This window comes from Stigmatopora argus, chromosome 17 (genome assembly GCF_051989625.1).
Source record: "Stigmatopora argus isolate UIUO_Sarg chromosome 17, RoL_Sarg_1.0, whole genome shotgun sequence".
Classification (NCBI taxonomy): domain Eukaryota; kingdom Metazoa; phylum Chordata; class Actinopteri; order Syngnathiformes; family Syngnathidae; genus Stigmatopora; species Stigmatopora argus.
In genome coordinates, this window is record NC_135403.1 from 8,727,603 (window position 1) to 8,750,567 (window position 22,965).

Below are 22,965 nucleotides of genomic sequence, written 5' to 3' on the forward strand. Positions count from 1 at the left end.
CTACTCCACTCTACCACAAGCCAATCATAGGTGAAAAGCAATGACCAATTCTGATTGGTTAAAGCAACAGTCATATCGACGCTTGTTTAATGCAGCAGAGACTGCAGAACTGATTGTGAAGCTCTTGAGGCAGATTTCTGATCCTGGCAACAAATAATGGCTGAAATGTGATTGGTTAAATGATTCAATATGAAAACACACATCTGGGAACAGTGCAACCAGGGGGGAAAGCAATGAAAGGAAGCTAACAGACAATTTGGAATTATTTAATAAGTATTCCTGGACAAAATATAATTAACATCAGTCTGTGATTCAGCTATTTCTTAGGCCAGCAGAGAAGGCCTTAAAGGCCCTGACGGCACACCACTGCTGAGATTCATGCTACAATATTTGGACCTGATAGTGTCCGCACAACAATACGAGGATACATTCAGAGGCATCACTTGAAAAATTAACCGCATCGATAAACATCTAGAGATCAGGACTATAAATGCACGTCTTCCTTGGGAGTCTCTTTTTTAACTTAAAATCACACAACCTTTCCAAATAATTATTAAAGTGTAATTCTTTAGTGTTCACATGACAGCTTCTACTCAACAGGTCACACAAGGCTATTTGAAAGCAAACTGTAAACTTCACATTGGAGTTGTGAAACCAATAAACAAGTACACTTGTAACACTTACGCTCTACAGAACGGATAATGATAGGTTCCACTGTCAAATCACAGAGTTATAATGTGGATGCAGCTAGATGAACTAAAATAATTGAACACAAGTATTTGAAAATACTCGGTCCCGATCTATTATTGCCACAGCCACAACACTTTACATATTAAAAGCAGGATAAATAGAATGTCAAAAAGAAATTGTGTAACATGGTCCAAGGCAACTTAAGTTTTAACTGTTGAGGTCAAAAAGGATAATCTTTTTTTTGCTAAATGAAACGGGAATAAAGCAAATATTTATCATGAGGCACTCCTCAGTTTAGATAAAAATGATCCAATTCCAAACAAAAAGTGTACTTACTGTAAGGCATTAAAATCCTTTAACTCACCATCATCTAACGGAGGTCACTTAATCAGGCAACAACACAATGCTTAAACTTCTAAAGATTGAACTATACAAAATGTCACCAATGCAGCAGAAACGGCTGATTTTTTTTTCTTCATGCAATCGTCCAGCAATAACTTAACAGCAGTGATTCGAATACGTCCTCCCACTTCCTCAGCAACCTGCCCAGAAGCTTGACACCGTTCCCGATGATTTGATTCCGGTGTGTTGATGGAGGGAGATAAGAAAAACAGACCGGATAGCGGCTCTCGAGGACCGGACTTGGCCACCAATAATAATTAGACGGATGTGAACGTGACTTATTTTGAAAGCACGTGTGGGACGGTAGACTAAAGGGAAGCATTTGCACGTTAGCCTCCCATCGGGCTTCATTTCTCCTGCAGCAAAGCGGGAATGTTGATGTTCCAGCCGATGGCTTGGCGGTCGAAGCCGCAGGTGAAAAGGTTGCATGTTTGGTTCTCCTCGTTCCAGGCCGTGCAGCACACCATGCGCCTGTGGCCCTAATGAAGGATGACACGCATTTTTTTTTTGAATCTCAATATGCTCTCTGACACCAAACTTTCTTTCCCTCCTTACCATTCTGTTGCTGCGAGGCAGTCGGGCCAGCCTCACGCCGCTCATGTCAAAGAGACGCACCTGTCGATTGTCGTGCGGCAGAGCAATGATCCTCTGGTTGGTAGAGACGCTTATCCTGAAAGATGAATGTTTCTTTCTGTTTTTACAACATATTACTTGCCATTGATACTTTATGCCGTGTTCCCACATTTACTACTACAACTAATGTATTTTCCACAATATAAGATGCAGTAGTAGTAGTAGTGGATTGTGTTGTACATCCGCTAGATGTAACTGTTGTAGTAGTAATAGTGGTTAGACTTTACATACCTGTTGACCGCCGAGTCTGTGCGGATGGTTGCTATCGGTGACCTCATGTTTTTCAAATCCCACACCTTAACTGTGCGGTCGTCACTGCCTGACACCACGTTGTCCCCCACGGTGAAGACTGCAGATGTCACCGTGCTACAATAGCAAAGAGATATTGCTCATATGATTGTTTTGCTTTTGATGATGTGCAGTGTTTTTTTTTTCAGAATTAAACACATTGTCCGGGGTTGGAGAATGTTATTTTCACACATCATCGATTTCAACTATGCAGAGGCAAACCGCTTATTGTACAATTTCAATAGTTGTGGATGTCTGTGAGTCTTAATATTTTGATGGCATGATTCTACCATTTAATTAGTGTGTAAAAACCTGTGATAATGGGATTTTAACTGTTTGGCAATTGTCTGAACAGATATGTTTGCACATTAATACGAGACTTCTTAATAGTGCTGATTAACTGAAATGGTCGAAAAGATTTAAATGATCACTTATGCACACACACAGTTAGTTTTATCCACATGTTTAATTCAAACTGACATGAAATTAAGGGTGAATTAGCAGTCCTTTTAGTGATGCAGACGATCACAGAACTGGCCCTGCGACTTTGCAGTATCTCGCCAAAAAGGGAATGTGCAAGGTGGGAAGAGAGCGGGGGATAAGAGGTCTAGTTGCAGGGGGGAACGAGGGGAGCGTTGTCAGACAAGGTAATTTATTAAAAGGTTGATTAAGGTTAAAGCGATTTCAGAAAGGGTGTGTGAAGAGGGAGGGAAATGTTCAGTGCTACTTAATGGCTTCTCTACTGTGCCGCTGACAGTTAAGGTCAAGAATATTTTTTCATGGGGTAATGATGAGAATGTAAAAAAAATGCTACAACGTAAAGGAAGGAACACATTGTAATGTTACGTGTTGATGTACAAGAATAGGGAGGTGTTCATAAACGTTTTTTGCTTACCTCTTAATTATGTACTATTCATAGTGGTGTACATCAATGATGAAACAGCTTAAATGTGAAAAGTCAACGGGACACACGCACACAGTTAAAACGGTTATCATCAGCATTATGGATCCCATAGCTATCAAAAGAGACAAATGTGACGTGACATTGGTGGAGCAAGTCCACTCACTACTCTTCTTCCCGCTGGCTGTTGTTTTTTTTTCCAGCTCACACATTGTCATTACATTGCAATTATGGCGGGGCAAAGCGTGTCTGTTGCACTTTTAGTTGCTGTGGATTGCTGTCAGTAAGCATTAACGCTAATTGCCAAAGAAGACTTGAAGAATGCGATGCAGGAAATTAGGAACGCTTTACGTTTGTTCCCACATTAAGGTAAATTAGCCATCTTTCTTTTGGTGACAAAGATATTGATTGAAAAGAAGGCTATGCATCTAATATGGCGTTTCACCCAAAATACCTGCAGACAAGTTTTAAATATCAGACAAGTTGTTACTGCAAAGCTTAAGTGAATGACAGCAATTGAGTGCTCACAGTGAGAAAAGTACACAGAGCGAGGGATTAATGGGAAAGCGGACAGAAAAATACTGTACACAAGACAGACACAGTGAGATGCTAATAGACGGCGAGAACGGTGGTGGGAGAGGCGCTTAGTGATGAATGAGGTGCAAGTGCAGGATTTGGCTAAGCAAATTTGTGTTGTGAGGCAAAAGACTCACTCTGTATGTCCCTGGAAGACATTGACGGAGTGGATGGATGGATCTCTGAAGTCCCACAATCGGAAGGTGGTGTCCCTGGATGAGGTGACCACCAATCGCTGGGTTGGGTGGGTGCAACAGTGGGTCAACTCTTGGTCATGGCCTACACATTGAGAGAAATCAGACGCAGGTTATCAATTGATAATATAGAGCAGAACATGATAGCAACCATCCGCACAGACTCTGCAGTCAATACGGAGGGCTTAGGTAAGAGGAACATTTTTCTTATTCCTGTTAGCTTCCTGTCAGGAAGAGAATGAGAAAAGCTCCCATAAAGTAAAATGAAATATTGTTTATATTTGGAAAGCTCATGGAAGACTTTTTCGATATGATATGATTCTTTGGTCTTGGCTAGTCAACCCAAATGTAAGACCAGATTGTCTTTAAAGAGTTTTGTTGCCATTGTTGGGAAATATTTTACTCACCGGTGAGAGCGTGCACCAGTTCGGAGGTCTCCACTTCATAAAGGTTAGCGGCACGATCCCAAGAAGCCGTCACCACTTGCCGGCCGCCCACCAGCCAGTCAGCGGCGATAACGACCCCTTGGTGACTTTTGAGGGTTGCCGTAGCAACCCGGACCGTGGGCACTTCGCAAGGGCCCTCGCCGTCCACGTCGCCTTCTTCTCTGTCTGAAGAATCCTGCTCATCATCACACGGAGCCTAAAATAGCAGCCCAATGTTAACAAAGTCAATCCAAATGTCAAATTATTTCCCAGGGCATTCGAGTGTAGTCATTCAAAAGCCCGCAATATTGACCAGAATCAAGGGACTCACACTGACATCTGGTGGTGGCTGGGGGGCAGGAAGCTGAACCATGTAGCGCCAGATGTGAGCCGTCTGGTCCCCAGAGGCTGCAGGGACAGATGAAAAAACACAAGGATGGAGATTAAAGGCTCTACAGGAGAGCGTGCTGGAAAAGCAATGAGATGAAATATCATATTGACACAAATATTCCCGTTTATACCTGTGAGGGCCATTTGCTCCGTGGGGTGGAACTTGATAGAGTTGACTGTAGGAAAAAAACGATCGATACAAATGACTAATAGATACTAGCAGAGAATCAATGTTTGTGTAGCTGTATGATTTTTAGAAAATAATTCTTAATAAACAATCTTTCCAACATTCCATACACAAAAATTATAGTCATAGTCAAGAGTGCTATTATTTTTTAAGGATATGACAAAAATATACACCAGGAATTTAAAGCTTCAGATATGGCCCAAATATATCATTTAAAGTAAAATATTATTTTATGAAAATAACCTGATTTTGGGGAATGTAAACCAAAAGAAAATGGTGTGTGTGTGTGTGTGTGTGTGCGTGTGTGTGTGTGTGTGTGTGTATAAACTTTTTTCAATTACTAATTTACACATATTTTTGGAAATAGCAATACAAATTACTTAGTCATTCTTTTCCACATGCTTAATGTGAAGTTTGAAATGCATAGCACTTCTGCATTAAAAATACAATAAAACCACATAATCGAAAAGTGGAGTTTTGCATTATTCCCTCATGATCTATTACTATTTGTAGCAGGATCGATCCCTTTTCTCTGCAAATTACAGGGCAAAAGTGTATTACCTGATCCCGCATGGCCACCATATTTCAGTAGACATTTTCCAGTTTCTATACTCCAAAGCAGGGCTGAATGGTCTGTCAAAAAAGCCGGTGTGAGCAATAATTAATGTTTTCCAAATCAATTGCAAATCACACATGCACAAAAGAGGGCTACATTTCAATTCAGAAACTACACTTGGGCGTAGTCATTATTTATTTTTCATTGGAAGGTGGTTTACCTGCTGAAGCGGTTCCGAGCACCACTGGCTGACTTTTGGTGACACCGAGGTCCCAAATTCCATCCCGGTGGCCAACGTACTCCTTCTGCAGATGGCACAAAGCTCGGGACCCTGTCGTGGCTTTGAAGCTGGACACAATCTGAATGACAATAACAGAATTTAGGAAGCGAAAGAGAATTGTTTTTTTTTTATTTTGAAGAAATGATATCAACTGTTGAAGAGTAGGAATAATGTTTATGATCAACATTCAATAACATAAAGGAATCATTATAAGAGTCAGGTTGGCTATGTCTCCCAAACATTTCTATTTGTTGATTTATTTTAAATTAAAGCCAATTGGAGTGGAAATTCACTGCAGAACATAAATATATATCATATATTCTGCCTCGCTGCATTAGGAATTGGCAAGGGGAAAAAACACACTGGGTGGCGCTGTTTTTCTTTCTTTCCAATTCATTCATTTATTTTCTGTACAGCTTATATACTGTCATGTTGTTTTATTAGTAACTTGAACTGCTTTGAATTGGTTCCTAGTATATTTTAAGTACAGTCTTGTTTAGTTGTCAAGCAATTTGAATCATACAATGACAGAATGAATTCCCTTTGGAATGTTAAAAGGGAAAACCTTATGCAAAATTTGGAAGCTGGAGTTAACTGACCACAGCAAAGGAAGTGCATCTTTGGGAGTGATTAGACAGACACTAAAGCAAAAAAGCATCTGGTTCACTTGTGTCAGACTGTGTTAATATATATGCTCTCATTCTGTCAGGTGTGGTTAGGATCACAAAGTGATCGTATTTCTTCTCAGCTATTAGAACACTTTAGTTGACAAGCGATAGGATAAACAGTCCATTTTATTCAAGGTCAACTTGCTTTGATGCTAAAGCTATGATTCAGTTTGAATTTATTGCCAACATAAGAATTAAGTAGAGTACAGGGTGACCCATAAACAATGTGGCCCAAATATGGATTAGCGTCATTTCTTGATTTAAAAAAAAGTATTTTTCAATAAAAAGGCTGCGGCTATAGCTATGCTATATTTTTCAGATCAGAAATTGTTCCAATTAATGGCTGATGTTGTTGATTTATAGTTCTAATTTTAATTGTTTGTTTAATTTCAAGTCATTTCTCTTGATCTGTTTTTATTTCAGATACTTATATATCACATTTTGTTCCTATTCTGTACCAACAGTCCCCTTAAAACTAAAGCCAAATGGATCATTGGTACTTGCGACAGTCGAGTAAAAATGTCGCCAGTTACGACATAAAAAAATAGTGTTTTATATCTCTGCCAATACAGCTGTTGCTAAAAATAAACCGAGACCAGAGATGCGGAGTCAAGGTCAGACGGCAGTTTAAAAAGGGAATCGGAGCATGTGATTAACAGTATACACGGGACATTAGCCATGATTCTCATCCTCATAACTCTCAAATGGCCACACTGAAATTGCATGGGCCACCTATTTTTCCATTGTTATATATAGCAAAGAAATGGTAAAGGAAGCGTTAAGGGAGGTGTGACTGTCTAAAAGTCTCTGCAAACTCTGTCAATTAATTACACTGAAAACACATGACATATCACATGACCTTAGATGGAAGTACAAGAGTAGTCTCCTTGTCTGCTTTACAAATATTTACACAGAAAGTACATTTTCAAAAGGGGACAGTACCTTACTAGTAGAGGCTTTGTAGGTTGTCTTCAGTTTCTGTGACAGTTGGCTGGTACTGTGGCTAGCTATGGAAAAAAAAGACAGTCAACATGAAAAATGCAAACAAACTCACAGTTGTAGACAAACTTAGTGTTTGGTTTCATTGCAGCGGTAACAACTCGAGTACAGGTCTACTCACAAAAGCGTTAATTTAGTGTAGCAGTAAAAGCCGTGTGCAGTCGATTGGTCGCCGGTCTTTTGGTTGCGGGTCTTTTGGTCGCGGTCTTTTGGTCGCCCCGACCGCGACAACGGGCGACCAAAAGACCAGCGACCAAAAGACCGACGACCAAAAGACAGACGACCAAAAGACCGGCGACAAAACAAGGTAAAACAACACCGTCTATTCATCAATAAAAGCCAACAATGGCCATGAGCAGTTTCACTGAGCCGACGTGAGACTTTTTATGTACATGCGTTGTCCCTTTAAGAAGGTACGTCCGTCAGGATCTTAACAAGTTCTCCAACAAAAAATAAATAAAAGTCCGGGAAATTTGGAGCTTTTCTTTAGCCTAATAATTACTAGGGCATTAAGTATGACTAAATAGTAATTCGCAGTTTGTATTTAGGGAATTTGAGGAACAATTTAAATGGTAATTATCACTTACATTCCGGGCGACCAAAAGACCGGCGACCAAAAGATCGGCGACCAAAAGACCGGCGACCAATCGACCGTGTACCGTAAAAGCAGTGGTGTTTGAACACTTTAGCTGGAAATGTCCGTTTGATGGGGCACCACTATACTAATGGTCACAAGATTTATGATGGCGCATTTACTTTGTTGATATTAGCGGATGATGAATTGAACAGGCAATGTTGCCATAAAATGATTTCAGTTTCATTTATGAAGATTTATGTTTACTTCAAGTGACTATTTTCCATTGTTTGTTTTGTCTCTTTTTGCTGACATGTATAGTACACTATATTTATTTTTTGTCCATTATTAATTACCATAGCAAAACGCAGTTTTTTGCACTTTTACTCATGACGTGTTTAAAATCTATTATTCTCAAAACAGATTTCTTCTAATCTAATGGCCTACTTGGCAAACGTCTCAATAAAGCCAAGCCTAGCATTTCAAAATCAAGCAGTGAAGTCACCGAATCGGCATCAGTGAGACCAGACGAACATAACAATAACATGACTTCAACAAATCCCACAGGAAATACTAGACCTTTTGTTTTCAGCGCTCCCTTGGAGGGATCTCCTCCCTCAAGATTCTGCCCGTCGCCAGTCAGACGTTCATTCAGGGAATCAATTTCCCGTCGTACTGTAATATTAGCACAAAGGCAAGGCTTTAGTCGGCAAACACTGTCTACATTCCGGTTTAGTCAATCAATAGCTAAAGATCAACAAAGTATCTTCTCAGAATATACTTTGACAAAACCGCTATTGTCACTAAGTTTGAAATAATTGATGTTGTCGTGGTGGCATGTTTTTTTTAACAAACAAGAGTACTCACATTCAAGGTTTTCAATGTAGAGATTTTCAAACTCTCGTTCAATTTGGCCAAACAGGTCAAGAAGATTGTTTCGTAGAGAGAGCGGTAGTTTGGAGTCCTGCGATGATATACAAAAAGCGACTCATTTAGTCTGACAAAAGATGCTGCATTTGGATACACCATGCTTTAAAGTAGGCAAACTCGTGACCGGACGTTTGGTCGCCGGACTTTTGGTCGCCGGACGTTTGGTCGCGGACGTTTGGTCGCCCGGACCCAAACAACCCGCGACCAAACGTCGGGCGACCAAAAGTTTGGCGACAAAACAAGGTAAAACAACACGGTCTACGCATCGATAAAAGCCAACAATGGCCATGACAGTTTAACTGAGCCGACGTGTGAGTGTATAAGAGTTTGTATGTACATGCGTTGTCCCTTTAAGAAGCTACGTCAGTCAGGGTCTTAACAAGTTCTCCAACAAAACACAATAAAAGTACGGGAAATTTGGAGCTTTACTTTAGCCTAATAATTAATAGGGCATTAAGTGTGACTAAGTAATTCACAGTTTGTATTTCGGGAATTTGACCAAAAGTCCGGCAACCAAACGTCCGAGTACCGGGCAAACTATTCCACAAAGAGCCGCAATGGGTGCAATATTTCGTTCCAACCCGTAAAACGAACTCTTCTACCAATCTGGTATGTTAGATATACAATCAGTGGATTGCAGTCAGGTACTTCTTGTTTTAGCAGAAATTGCATTGGTTAAACTGCCTGTGTTGGATCGGTTGGAACAAAAACCTGCACCCAGAGTGACAACAACTGTCTGCATTTGACAGCTGGAATGAAGAGCTGAGTCTTATTTCCTTTCCTTAGCCAACCATTGAGCCTACCAAGGAAGCAAATATTCAACTGTCACTCTTTCTCCTGGCACAAGTTCAAAAACAACAGTTTGTATTTTGACGTTCGTCTCCTGACCATTGTGTCAGCGTGCCATGCTGGTAAAAGAAAAAAAACATAAAAGAGAAAACAGGCGGCCTTTATGTATACAAAGCTGCTTAGTTGTGCCCCTAAATCCGCCAACAAAATCGGGTTAATAATGTCAGAGTGTGAAAGTGCAACCTGCATGTTATTTGTCAACTTTAAAGCTTGGTAGACAGATAGGAAGTGGAATAGGTGCTGGACATTAACTGAGTCCACAAAGGAGTCATCAGAGGAGGACAATGAGCTCATATTAAAACTTGATGAGACAACAGGTCAGTGCAAGTTGGAGGCTCAAGTTTGAGAGCTTGTTAAACTAGACCAGAACAAAAAAAAGGCTAAAGAACATCCAGAAAATGGTCACATCTATAGATAAGATTGACATTATTTTGTATTGAATATTTTGATGACTCCATGTGTTAAACTCATCAGTGTACATGTTTCAAAACTAGTTTGTATGGTGTAGTACAACAATGGTCTCAACCTACTAGAGACAAATTTCATGTATTTTTTTTCTTTTTATGTACTTGGGGTAATAACAACGCAGAATCGTGAGAATGTATAAGACAATATCTCCTAAAACCTTTCTAGAAATGATTGTATCATCTTTATTGGGCTCCAACTTTGACAACCAGGATCTATGTGATCAAACACAGAAGGTGTTCTTGTTTGATAAGTAAATACCTGTCCACCTAATATTTACGATCTTCCATTTTTTGGAGTCAATAAGTAAAGGGTAGCTCCTACAAATGTAGTAATAATCTTTGGAGTTGAATCACCAATTTGAAGATTAGTCTAAAAAGGCTTCTTTTCCTAATAAAAACAAGCACTAAGCCATACCTGAGTTTAGTACAATTGTTATAACATTAAAATCTTGATGCAGAACACACATCATAGATTTGAAAGAGTAAACTATATAGAATAAGTAATGCTTAACTGGCCCAAACTCTACTTTGATGAGAAGCCAAACAGTGCCTTCTGGCAAAATGACATAGAAAATTGCGTTAATTTCTAATAAATTTTTTCGTCCAAGGTCCTGTCTGTCTATCGTGAGAAAACAACTTTACCGTGTTTCTATGGCGATCTAGGTATCCCTCTTACCTGTCCCTCCAGCATCTCTCCTCTGTGGGTGGCAGGTGGCCTCTCCTCCGTACTGTTAGTACGGCGGATAGACAGGCTGTGAGCCTTGCGCTTTTGTTTGGGGTGACGAGCAGCTGAGGCATTGCTGCCGCTGCTCCCGCCCTCAACAGGCATCCCGCCTACTTGGCCGGACGGCTCTGCCCCCCTGCTTACGTCCTACCTGAAGAGCGGGCAAACTAAATCTGACAGAGGCTGGATAGCTGATCAGTGGACAGCGCTGGTCAGTTAGCACCATCTGCCTGTGGGTCAAAAAGAGAGTCTTGCTCACAACAATACAAAAGATATGGACTGAGAAAAAAAGGGATTCATCAAAGTCTAATTATATTAGGAAGTAGATTTCTTTCTCCTTTCAGTGGCAAATTTCTCTAAACAGGAGACTACTATCACAAGAACAAGAATGTCTGAATGACTATAAACAAAACTAAGAGGTTATTAATAGCTGTGTCATGGCAGTTATATACATACTAGAGGCAATTTACTCATCATGAAGTAATTATTTTCCGTTATAACTACCACAGTCAGATTGTTCCCTCTCAAAAATCTTGATAAATACAAGCATAGTGACCAAAATTAAAATACAGAAATAAGTCTGGGAGTTCAAGGTTGTATTAATTTAAATAATCTATTATAATAAGCTAGTCATATTGTGCAAGTAACTGTAAAATATGCACTGCATTCCTATGGAATTTCTACATACTAGAGGCAATTTACTCATCATGAAGTAATTAATTATTTTCTGTTATAACTACTACAATCAGATAATTTCCTCTCAAAAATCTTGATAAATACAAGCATAGTAACCACATTTAAAATACATAAATAAGTCTGGGAGTTCAAGGTTGTATTAATTTAAATAATCTATTGTAATAAGCTAGTCATATTGTGCAGGTAACTGTAAAATATGCACTACATTCCTATGGAATTACAGGAGAAAGTGTAATGTGTTGCATATTAAAGGGAAATCAAAATTGCACCAAATTCAATGTTTAAAACACTGCCTAAAAATGATTGCATCCAGTAGTCCAATCTGTGTACTTTGTGAATCACGGAATTAATTTGTGCTCATGTTATAACAGGTTACTAACATGTGAACCACATTTTCATGGCTGACTAAAAACAAAATATATGGGAAGGTTAGTCGCATCATACGTGTGGACAAGGGTAAACAATGACAGTATGATGACAGAAAATATGCACCAAGGCCTTTCAAAATTCATAAATACAATAGCAAATCACTAAACCAATAAGCACGCGTCAAATTTAACAATTTACCATGCGAAAAAAAGAGCAAAAGACGAAGACTCACGGCTTTACTGCTACACTTAAATGTGCACAACAACCGCTTTTAGATGGTGATGTCTTCAGATCACAACCCCGTTGATTCCCACTATCACTATGGGATTTAATGCAATTCAGCCCAAACTAAATCAGTTTAATATTCCGCACATTATTCAGGTATAAAAACGATATGGCAGCAGGAGGCACTGCAACCGATCCGAAAATTCTCATTTTTGACACATCACGTACTGACATAGAGCAAACACTTCCGTGTTACGCTATTTGTGTTTGGCACGACGTCCACCAATCAGCTGCAGCGCAGGTTTCACGGCGACCAATAGAAAAACAGTAATGTCGGCCGCATGGGCTAGTTAGTAGTCGAGCGATTCCCGTTCAATAAATGTCGTCGTAAGCGAAGCCGAAAAGGATAATAGACGCAGTCGCCTGCCCAACTAAGGAAATCAGACAAAGTATGCCTTTTTGTCTTTTTGTGACGTTATATGACGCGCAGACAAATGCACATACTTGAGTTGTCAGAAGGCTGGGTGGAGCGGGCCACTCGTGCTGTGGTCTGATGGCGTGTGAATGTGTGTGTGGTGTTGATAGTAAAACCAGAACCGGGATTTCGGGAATAGACTAACCTATCGCTCGTGTATGCTGAAAAAAATGTATTTGGAGATGTAAAGTGTTTTTGCTAAAGTGTTATGATCGCATAGTCTGTTTGGGAAGATGTCATCGGTGTTAATGGTTGTCGGGAAACGTGTTAAAATTGAAAGGTATACAGTGTTAGCTTCCACGTTTTAGTGGCAACCAACGTTAAAATGCATGTGATTGGTTTGTAGCTTTGGTCATACCATGGTGCGGGCCATGTGGGCGGTGCTACGGGCGGTGACCGCCCAAGGAGCAGCGGCGTTAAAAACAAACATACCTGCTGTCACCCCAAACGTTCGTCTACGTAGCTGCTCAGCGTTTCCACAACCGATCACTGCCTTCTTCCGACCTCTATCCAGGTGAGATTTTTGTCCCTCGAGTCTTCTCTATGTTGCCTATAAATCAAAACAAATCGAAAGTATACTCCACGCTGCGTAGCCCTAATAAATGAAGTAATGTCGTGCCCTGTGGGAGTCACATGCAAAGTCTACATTCTTCGTTTCATTCGGTTTTTAGAGTGCACATGAGGCCCAGAAATAACTAAATAAAAGGAAAGTGCTATAAATCGTTCGGGGAGAACTACTTTGAATAATCAGAATTGAGTTAGTACTGGTATTACTGGTGCAAAAACCATCATTTGCTGGATTTCTTAGCTGGGATCAATACTAAATTCCGCAAAGCTTTTTAAAGACTAACATGTATAAAATGAAGAAAAATGTAAAGGTGAGGGTGAAATACCACTTACCTTTCGCACATTTATACTTATGAAAACTAAAAGTGTGCTTGCTTCAAGATGTCTAATTGACATTTCTGTTTGCTGCAGTGACATTCAGCGCCCACCTTGTACATCCAGAATGCCCGAGATAACCACAGACCACCTGGATGAGAAACAGGTGCAGTTACTGGCCGAGATGTGCATCCTCATCGATGAGAACGACCATCGGATCGGCGCCGACACCAAGAAAAACTGCCATCTAAATGCCAACATTGATAAAGGTTAGTTATTTAGTACCTTGAAGACAAAATATGGGTTTCAATGTCATTTTTCCCTTTTTACCTTCTCATATCTGACTTGAAACTTTGTATCTATCGCAGGGTTGTTACACAGAGCATTTAGCGTCTTCATTTTTAACAGTGAAGAGAAACTGCTTTTACAACAGCGGTCTGATGCCAAAATCACTTTTCCAGGTCAGGGGCATGTTTTGACTAGTTTCAAAAACAACAAAGCATTTGTTTTAGGTCTTTGTGTAATATCGTGTTGTGTTCTAGGCTGTTACACCAACACGTGCTGCAGTCACCCTTTACATACAGACAGTGAGTTGGAAGAAAAAGAGGCTATTGGAGTGAGGAGAGCTGCTCAGAGGAGACTCGAAGCTGAACTGGGTATTCCTATGGAGCAGGTAAAGTGTGGAAGAAAAAGAAAAAAATATTAAGGTGTATTGGAACTATTTGTTTACCCTCCTGTTGATATGAAGGTGACTCCAGATGAAATGACATATCTAACAAGAATCCATTATAAAGCCCAGTCCGATGGTGTTTGGGGAGAACACGAGATTGATTACATACTCTTCATGCAGAAGGTAACACTCAAATTTTGAAGTATTTTTGTGAATGTTTTGGAATATTAGCCACTTTAGACTTGCAATGGAATTATTTTATAAGATATTTTTTTATGTCTCCAAAGGATGTGGAGTTGAGTCCAGACCCCAATGAAATTAAAAGCCATTGTTACGTGAGCAAAGAAGAACTTCTTCAAATGCTGGAGAAAGCTAAACGGAAAGAACTGGAAATTACTCCTTGGTTTCAACTCATTGCAGAAACCTTCCTTTTCAAATGGTGGGACAATTTGCAGAACCTGAAACAATTCATGGATCATGCAAACATCCATCGCATGTAATCGGCTATTCACTACTGCAGTCGGGTTGTCTTTCCTTGGCATTTCAAAAATGCATTTTGTTTTTCACTTAGCCAGATAGCTTTTCTTAAAATCAAGGTTATCGCATACTAGTTTGAAGCTCAAAGATACTTTGAATGCTAAGTGGATGAGTTGTGCAGACAGAAATTGTTTGGTTAAATTGTGTGCCCACATTGTATTAGCTTGCATAGTAATGGGTAACAATCATGAAAACAGCATATTTTTTATCTTGCAAAAATCATGAAGATGCTTGGTTACATGTAATTTACTGTATAGTACATGAATCACAATGCAATCTTATCTTAGTGCACTATAGAAAGCTGTAGGTTTTTATTCAAGATTTTAAACCTACTTCTATTTGTTAACGCTGATGCTAACTTATAAGATGGATATGTTGGCATTAGTTCTTCTTTTGCATTTTATAAGATGGGTACATCAGGAAACAAAAAGAAACAATGATGGCATCTGTACATAGAAAATAAATGCTTTGAGAAAAATATATCATACTGTGTGGTTAATGCAGGGTTTTGGCATTTGAGTAAATAAAATGACTTTGTATTAACAAAACATTGCCTTATGTTTATGCAACACAACAGTCTGTGCAAAAATAGAAAATGTACTAAAAATCTAATCATTCCATGAGAATGTAAACTTCCGTCCACAAAATGGCTTGACCCTAAAATGATTGAATCACTAGCTTCATGGTGCGAGTTGAGCACAAGTCTAGTAATTTTCAAATGAAAGTTATCTTTTAAAAAAGAAAACACCTGTAACAATAGATGAAACAAAAAGGAGTGTACATACGAGTGGCATTTTCAATGAGCCTGTATGGACTGAAAGGTGACATTATAGTAAACTTACTTTTTGAACACAAATAGTTTGGGGAAAAAGGGCAATTGCTTGATAAAGAGTGTAATTGGTCAATAAAGTGGAGTGCATTATGTATTCATATCTGGTTTTAGCAGAGGGGATTAGAAGGAAAGAGTTGCTGTGATGTAGGATACAGTTGATTTGTGCAGCAGTATCAAATGGCCTCTGTGGGCTTTACAGGTGGATTCTTGTTGGGTGGGCTCAGCTTCATGGTGTTGCAAAACTCCACAAGCTGACCTGGAACTTCAGCCAACACGCTCTGTGCAAGTGCTTCCTTGGGGGCCTGTTGTAACGAGAGGCACATTTGGCATTCTGGAAAATATCCAACTCATTTTTGAAAACAGGACAGGACAATGACAAAACATTAATTGACTTGACATTTACAGACTAAAATGTTAATGCTTGAAAAATATGCACTAAAGCAAACATTGACACAGTGGCTGTGAATCAGAACATTACCAGTGTGCATGTCCATTTTCTTAAGGTCATTCTGAAATTGTGTATTGCATGCATTACTCAACACAGACAATTTTCAAACGTGACACACAAGAGGAAGGGAAGTCTAAGAATTGGGAAGCTGAATGGTGTTGCATTCTGAACCGCTTTCTCTTAAAGATACGTAAGCAGTGCTCAAGAAAGAGGGGACACGGGTCCTCTGTGTTGTGTTGTGTGAGAGTTGGCAGCAGGTTAAGGACTCAACAACTTCCTAGTTTAGTGGAAGCTTCCAATCTTTATGCGTCATCCATGTTTTTTTTTTTTCACACAGGCCAAACAGTAGGTTTAAGAGGTTAAATTTTGGCGCCCTTTGTTTTTTAATGAGATGCGTCTTCACCTCAGTGCCGAATGACACTACTGGACCCTACTAGTATCGCCAAAATACGAGGTTTTGCCTCCTTTAAAATGAGTACCTTATACTCCTATAGTGGGGACATTTTGCACCTGTAATAAAGTAGCCTGAATTGTCTTGCGAGTAAAGATAGCAAGCTCTACTACATGGATATTAAGGTCAATATCAAGGATTTTTAAATAAGATGCATGCAGCAAGTCAGTTAAACATTGAGTTATTTTGGAGGGGAGGAAATGGCACGGAAGGGTTATGGGAATTTGTACCAAATATAAGGGAAACCCCTATGAAGAAGTGGGTTCATGGGGAGGCTTCAGTTTGAATAGCCCAAAGAAGGACGCCAGTTGTTGAGGTAACTCTGCCAATACACTTTGTGAAAGAGCGTGGCTGGGTGCCTGCAGAGACATAAGGCATAATAGTTGTGCTACACTTGAAGGGAATGAACCCCCTGAGTGCCATGGAAAAGATGAGAATGCATGCAATTTAAAGGGGACATATTGAAAACTGACTTTTTTGTTGTAGGTATTAAATAGTTTAGTGTGGCAGGTCTTAAATTTAGCCCCATCGTTTTGTAACATTGTCGCTAATTTACATTACAACCACACCTTTCTTACAAGACATGCAGCTTTGTCAGAGTTGACAGGCAAAAGATCGACTTTCATGTTTTACCAAAGCAAAATATATCAAAGCACTGGAGTGTTAGCACAAGTTAGTGACACTCGAATTTGATAACTTGTACATAGTCATATGTTCAATGCAATTAAACCGAAAATGTGAACTAATTACAGTCGCTAAGTGACCTTCACATGCCAACCGTACCGTAATATTAAACTGTATTTTTACTTACATTTTGAAACTGTCGGAATGGTACAAACTGTACAATGTCTCGCATGGCGGGCTCTCCAGCCAGAGAGCGAAGACGCCCGTCGTCTCCGTCTAAAAACTCCATAGCCGTGAAGTCTGCCGCGCCCACTCCCACAATGATGATGGACATGGGCAAGCGTGAGGCATTGACGATGGCATCTCGCGTGTGATCCATGTCGGTGATTACTCCATCTGTGATGATGAGCAGCACGAAGTATTGCTTTGGGGAAGAAAAAAAAACAACAACAGTTGTATCGCTAAACGTAGAATCCGTTAGCTATTCTATTAGGTACATTTGAGATCAGTTTTAACACTAAATCTTTCATCTAAAAAAAACAATCTAAGAAAGAAATACAAGCACTTACTGATGCCGTGTTCTGCTGAAGCGCTTGCTTTGCAAAACGCGCTACATGGTTGATGATAGGTGAGAAATTTGTGGGGCCATAAAGTTTGACCTGGGGAAGGCAGACCCTGTAGGCTTCCACTATCCCTTGAACACCTGCACACACAAAAAAAGCACATTCACAGCAAAAGAAGCCATTTGGAAACATAACATCAAAAAGAGGAAACCTCTCGACGCATACCTGCACAGAATGGATTTGAAGGGTTAAAATTGAGTGGGAACTCATGGGAAACCTGTAAAAAAAAGGTCATCACAAGATATTTACACAGATCACTCAAACACTAAAATAGTCATACCTGCCATGTTGGAGGGATTTGGGCACCAAAGCCAAAGGCTGGAAACATCTTGTCACTACACAGAAGAGACAAATACGAAAATATACTCATGATGATACTTGTGTTAAAGATAAATTGTTGCCATTTAGGGAGGGATGTTTTATTAAGTATTTTGTGTCACACAAAACACATACCTATCATAGTCCTGGATGACATTGCCCACAGACCAAATGGCAGAGAGGTATTCATTCACTCCCTGTGGACTGATGTAATGCAGAGACTGAGGTGACCTTGGATCCCCATTGGAACCAGTGAAGTCTATTGCTACCTGCAAACACAATTTAGGAAACTTTTAAGCTGTGGAAATAAACACCTAACGATTCCAAGCATACGTTGTTTTGCTTAAAATAATTTAAAAAAAACACAAACTCACAGTGAAGTTGAGTTGACAGCCCCCCATAACATAATCCAAGAATGTGTACTCTTTGACCACCTTCAATTTTAAATGAAAAAAAAGAAGTCACTTACAATAATTAAATTATTGCAGAAAAACTCGCAAACAAAATATACCTGACAATGCTTCACGCTCACAACACCAGAGTTCTTGTAACCTTTCTTCTTTTGTTTCTTTTTACTGTTGATGCACTCAAATTCCGCCTGAGAAGAAAACAGGCATATAGTGATTATTTCAGAAAGCACACTTATTTCATCCCATTGATACATAATATTAACATTAATTCTGTATAATGCCCATTAATGTGTGATTAAAACTCCCTATCTTGACTGGATACATTATTGTACTAGAAATAGTACCCCATAGTAACTGCTTGTGGAAATTAACCAATGACAAGTAGAGTAATTCATTCATTTTTCTAAAATGCTTATCTCACAAGGGTTGCAGGGGGTGCTGGAGCCTATCCCAGCTAACTACAGGCACTATGTGAGGGACACCCTTCAGCCAATCACAGGGCACAAGGAGAGATTCATAAAAAAATTAAATAAAAACTAATTAACAGTGAGGACAAACCTGGTATCGATCCCTAGATCCCAGAACTGTGAGACCGACATGCTAACCACTCAACCACCAAGTAGATTAATAATAATAATAATGGATGATTTAATCTAATTACACCGTTAGCCTAAATGCTCATACCGGAGAAGTCCGCGATGTTTCTTGAAGGCGTTTCATTGTGGTCTCGAAAGTTCCAATAAGATCATGGGATCCATCATTGTCATAATCAAAGCACTCAACCTAGAATCAAGAAAAAACATAATAAATAAAGCTGACCTGAAAAATGTAATAAATGCAGAGTAAACAATACATGCTTTAAATGATTGCTCCACCCAAAATGCTCGATAAAATAACATATATTGGTACAGTTACCATTTTAAGTATGCTTGCTTTTACCTAATGACAATGATAAGCTATAGTAGTCCAAATTTAATTTGAGTGAAACAATATTTTAAAGGTCCCTGAACACAAAAACACATGCAAACATCAGGGACATATGCATGATGTGGAAATCACATAAATATCTGTGGTGTAAGACAAATGTTCGAAGAGCTGAATGAAAGAAACGGAGAGAACCAGAGTGCTTTCCAACTAATCTAGTCACACCTCATTCAAATTAGATCAATCGTATTAAGATGGACATCAAATTAAAAACAATGCTTTGAAAAACTCACTTGTCTTGCATGCTCGGAAACCGCTTCCTTCCTGACATGTTCGCTTAGAAGTTGGAAGGATATGTGTCAAATACACTAACTCGGTCATAACGTCTTGCCGTGTGATAGACAGGGATAGCAAAATATAAAAACGTTGTCTAATGATTAACATTGTGGTTTTAATTGCGATGACACGACCACGACAGCTAAATCAATCCTGAATATGTTCATTCAAGCAAAAGGGTATGGACTTTTTTTTTTACTGTTAAAAATAATCTGATAAAAGTAGGTTACTTTAATAGGTTTCTCCATGTCTCCTCCACAGAGAGACTGCAGAGGGATTCGGAATGGTTTCCAGGTCGGATTTAAGTTGTTCTTTACCACCTAATAACAGAACAAATGGATGTTATCATTGCACCATTCAAGATCAAATATATCTTATTTGATGATATAATTGAGGGTTGAAACTAAACAAGTTTTCTACCTCTGTTCTGTGAGCCAGTTGCCACCCAGTTTCTGTTTGTTTGTAGAATTCCAGATACGGATCAGACTTCCCAAAGAAATCCTGTTTAATTTTTTTTAACACAGTGAAAATTAGAACATTTGCCATCCATTCCAGATCTCCTAAATATACCTTGTTATCCAGTTTTCTTGCCTCCATCTCGAAATTTGCCACCCTGTTATCTTTAATTTCTTCAGCACTGATCTGCAGAAGAGTGGACGAGGAATTGAGCAATGTTGTTTGTTAAATATAGCATAGAATGAAGCAACACTTTCTTAATGTACTCACTGTGATGGTCCCTTTTCCTGCAGGGTGCTTGTTCTTCAAGACCAGCGGCCTGGTCAGTTTTCTACTGGACACAACCTAGTTGTATTTGAAAAAGACAAACATCCAGGAAGTATTATGAAAATATGATTGTATAAATAGTTCCTGAAGGGAAAAAAAAACATTCAAAGCACTTGAATTTAATCAAGCTTTCATAGTTTGATGATTGCACCCAAAGTGGATGCATAAGATGAGTAAAAATCATGATTATTAATAGTTACCAGTTGAAGAATATAATCACTCAGATAGAAAAGTATATATACCTGGCCCAAGGTACACTCCAGTTCTCCCAGGAAGTCATCGTCGCTGAGATCAATGGTCTTATTGTCAATGTCATAAATCCCAAATTTCAATTTCTGCACCATTTCAAAGTAGTAGTCGATGACAAACTTTTTGCCAAACTTTGGGCAGAGACAATTCTGGACTTTTTCTGTGCGTGCCAACTGTTGACCACAAAATTAAGTCATTTCACATTAGCATGCATTCAATTCATAAATTCCGTACCCTGAAAAAAAACGTGTGGGAACGCAAAAAGGAGTTTAAAGTTAAATTAGTACATTCTGGTTACTGATTAGAAAAGCTGGTATTTCATTCTCTAGTTTAATGATTACCAGTCTTGAAATTCTCAGTTGCAGCCGCAGTCATTTGCAGAAGTAAATGGCTTTGTAACCTTTTCTCAGTACACACAACACACAAGAACAGTTTACTATTTAACATTATGATGCCAAATTCCCTTGGAATGTTTCCATTTTGTAATATTAAATCACCTTGAAAGAGTATTTACGTATTTCATTTAATGGTACATGTTGAAAACAACAACAAAAAATTATATATATATTTTTTTTAAATCTAATTTTGACTGACCTCATACCACTGGGAATCCGAAGTGCTCATTAACAGAACACAAAGAGGATCTGATTTGGATCCAATGTCTTTGTCCAGCAGATTATCACAGGAAACTGTCAACTCCACTTTGGTTACACATTGGGCAGCCATAACTCAATGTAAACAGGCTGTTTAAAAAAAAAAAAATCAAAGTACTGAGACAAGTGGGTCATAAAATCAAGCAACTTCCTACATAGCAAAATTACCTAAACGCATACACTTAGATCCCCACCGCCCAAAATACTGATTCGTAGATAAACAACTGTGTACTAAACAATAATTGCTATTTTTTCAGGCTATATTACTGGCGAAAAAGATTAGAATGTTTATATAACACATGAGCAAGAAGTATGTTTATTAGCCGGAAATTTAACAGACTGGAGTTAATACATTTCAACACTTTAGTCTTTCAAGCTGCATAAAATTAGTTTTTGCTTTAGCTGCTAAACTAGACGATTTACAGTAACCCGTATGTCTTTTAAAGATCTTACTAGCTTTATGAACACAGAACTGAACATTATATTAAGATCGCGACGGCGTTTAGATAAGCTAGCTAATGACTACCTTGTACAGTACAGTACGTACAATACGTATTACAACCGCATTTTGGACATACGTACTGTACAAAAAAATAGACTTACCAGGCTACAACAATGAAACACGTTGCCAAATTACGTTAAAAATGATTGAGTATTTGTTAGGCGTGGCTAAAATTGGCTTGGAGCTTTTTAACGTGTCGCCATGTCAAAAAAAACAAACGTTTATGGACTGACTGTGCGTGGTGACGCCCGGAATCATAGCCACGCCTCCCAAGTAAGACCACGCCTCTAGTGTATGACCATAAGAATAACAAGAATAATAAATAGTAATAATATTAATTGTAAAAGGACCATAAGGCTTTGATTTGGTAGAAAATGACCATACTAAGAGTTTTATTTGTTAAGAAAAATTACCATGTATAGTTAGGCATTATTTTCTTTAAAAATGACCATGTATACTAGTAAGGCTTTTTTTCTTAAAAAGAGGCCATGTATAGTAAGGCTATTTTTTGTATATAAAAATGACCATGCACAGTAAGCCTATTTTTCAATGAAAATAAAATAAAATAAATAGACCACATATAGTAAGGTATTTATAATTTGTAAAAAAAAAAAGGAAGACCACCTATTGTAAGACATTTGTTTAAAAAATGACCATTAAATTAAGGCACATTTATAGTAAGGCTATTTTATTTTTAATAAAAGAAAAAGACCATGTATAGCAGTAATGTTTTTATTTGTTGAAAAAAAGACCATGTAAGTAGTAAGGTTTTTATTTGTTAAAAAAAAACAAGACCATGGCTTTTTTCGATTCCAGAGTTATTGAAAAACCACAATAAAAATCATCACCTTGGATTTCATCACTGCAGATGGTGGAATTTAGAAAAATTGGGGGGCATTTGGGACTTTGAAAAAATTAAGGCATGTTGCTATTTCACAAGAGTATTAGTTAGTTAATAGAGGTAATAGTTCATTTTTGTATTATTATGCTATTATTGTATAACATTATGTTATATTGTATTGTATTAAATTATTTAGAATATATTAGTAAATGCATCATATTGAGTTGTGTTGTTTTTAATGTCATATACTTAAACTAAAAAAAGAAATGAATAAAAGCAGTATATTAAATAATAACCATTGATCAGAACAATTCATTACGACATAAACAATTCGTAAAATATGTTGTTTTGTTAGCACCAGTTACACGGTGATTATGAAAAGGA

The 22,965-nt window shown here is 38.5% G+C and overlaps 3 protein-coding genes across 5 annotated transcripts; 1 reads left to right on the forward strand and 2 right to left on the reverse strand.

Moving 5' to 3' along the window:
- Positions 1 to 250: 250 nt before the first annotated feature.
- On the reverse strand, positions 251 to 12,641 carry wdr37 (WD repeat domain 37). 2 transcript variants are annotated; one of them, XM_077624028.1, is made up of 14 exons: positions 12,528 to 12,641; positions 10,686 to 10,963; positions 8,631 to 8,727; positions 8,343 to 8,438; positions 7,133 to 7,197; positions 5,463 to 5,601; positions 5,248 to 5,319; positions 4,631 to 4,675; positions 4,441 to 4,517; positions 4,092 to 4,326; positions 3,628 to 3,769; positions 1,957 to 2,091; positions 1,648 to 1,762; positions 251 to 1,571 (listed from the first exon to the last, which is right to left on the reverse strand). In XM_077624028.1, the coding sequence occupies exons 2-14, from the start codon at positions 10,836 to 10,838 to the stop codon at positions 1,440 to 1,442; spliced, it is 1,503 nt and encodes a 500-aa protein (XP_077480154.1). In that variant the 5' UTR covers positions 10,839 to 10,963; positions 12,528 to 12,641; the 3' UTR covers positions 251 to 1,439. The 2 variants fall into 2 exon arrangements, with proteins under 2 accessions (XP_077480154.1, XP_077480155.1); XM_077624029.1 differs by lacking the exon at positions 12,528 to 12,641 and adding an exon at positions 12,031 to 12,432.
- Positions 12,311 to 14,793, forward strand: idi1 (isopentenyl-diphosphate delta isomerase 1). Its single transcript, XM_077624030.1, has 7 exons — positions 12,311 to 12,472; positions 12,845 to 13,012; positions 13,477 to 13,649; positions 13,749 to 13,841; positions 13,923 to 14,053; positions 14,129 to 14,233; positions 14,338 to 14,793. Exons 2-7 carry the CDS (start codon positions 12,858 to 12,860, stop codon positions 14,548 to 14,550), a joined length of 870 nt encoding a protein of 289 aa, XP_077480156.1. The 5' UTR covers positions 12,311 to 12,472; positions 12,845 to 12,857; the 3' UTR covers positions 14,551 to 14,793.
- A 90-nt stretch (positions 14,794 to 14,883) lies between these two features.
- Positions 14,884 to 21,996, reverse strand: LOC144091567 (copine-3-like). Of its 2 annotated transcripts, XM_077624027.1 has the most exons (17): positions 21,842 to 21,996; positions 21,180 to 21,328; positions 20,579 to 20,758; positions 20,280 to 20,354; positions 20,124 to 20,195; positions 19,974 to 20,054; positions 19,784 to 19,873; positions 18,978 to 19,076; positions 18,395 to 18,481; positions 18,258 to 18,317; positions 18,019 to 18,152; positions 17,846 to 17,900; positions 17,731 to 17,782; positions 17,512 to 17,645; positions 17,130 to 17,366; positions 16,549 to 16,677; positions 14,884 to 15,721 (listed from the first exon to the last, which is right to left on the reverse strand). In XM_077624027.1, the coding sequence occupies exons 2-16, from the start codon at positions 21,309 to 21,311 to the stop codon at positions 16,567 to 16,569; spliced, it is 1,599 nt and encodes a 532-aa protein (XP_077480153.1). In that variant the 5' UTR covers positions 21,312 to 21,328; positions 21,842 to 21,996; the 3' UTR covers positions 14,884 to 15,721; positions 16,549 to 16,566. The 2 variants fall into 2 exon arrangements, with proteins under 2 accessions (XP_077480153.1, XP_077480152.1); XM_077624026.1 differs by lacking the exon at positions 16,549 to 16,677.
- Between the last annotated feature and the right edge of the window lie 969 nt (positions 21,997 to 22,965).

What these genes read in the sequence shown, in the direction of transcription:
- idi1 (XM_077624030.1), top strand. Translation starts at nt 12,858, where the DNA reads ATGGTGCGGGCCATGTGGGCGGTGCTACGGGCGGTGACCGCCCAAGGA. An exon ending in TGCCAAAATCACTTTTCCAG is followed by an intron (nt 13,842 to 13,922) that starts GTCAGGGGCATG and finishes GTTGTGTTCTAG; the next exon opens with GCTGTTACACCAACACGTGC. An exon ending in ACATACTCTTCATGCAGAAG is followed by an intron (nt 14,234 to 14,337) that starts GTAACACTCAAA and finishes ATGTCTCCAAAG; the next exon opens with GATGTGGAGTTGAGTCCAGA.
- wdr37 (XM_077624028.1), bottom strand. Translation starts at nt 10,838, where the DNA reads ATGCCTGTTGAGGGCGGGAGCAGCGGCAGCAATGCCTCAGCTGCTCGT. An exon ending in GGGAGCGCTGAAAACAAAAG is followed by an intron (nt 7,198 to 8,342) that starts GTCTAGTATTTC and finishes TTTTTTCCATAG; the next exon opens with CTAGCCACAGTACCAGCCAA. An exon ending in TGCCTCGCAGCAACAGAATG is followed by an intron (nt 1,572 to 1,647) that starts GTAAGGAGGGAA and finishes ATCCTTCATTAG; the next exon opens with GGCCACAGGCGCATGGTGTG.
- LOC144091567 (XM_077624026.1), bottom strand. Translation starts at nt 21,311, where the DNA reads ATGGCTGCCCAATGTGTAACCAAAGTGGAGTTGACAGTTTCCTGTGAT. An exon ending in CAGGAAAAGGGACCATCACA is followed by an intron (nt 20,196 to 20,279) that starts GTGAGTACATTA and finishes ACTCTTCTGCAG; the next exon opens with ATCAGTGCTGAAGAAATTAA. An exon ending in TTCAAATCCATTCTGTGCAG is followed by an intron (nt 17,646 to 17,730) that starts GTATGCGTCGAG and finishes TTGTGTGTGCAG; the next exon opens with GTGTTCAAGGGATAGTGGAA.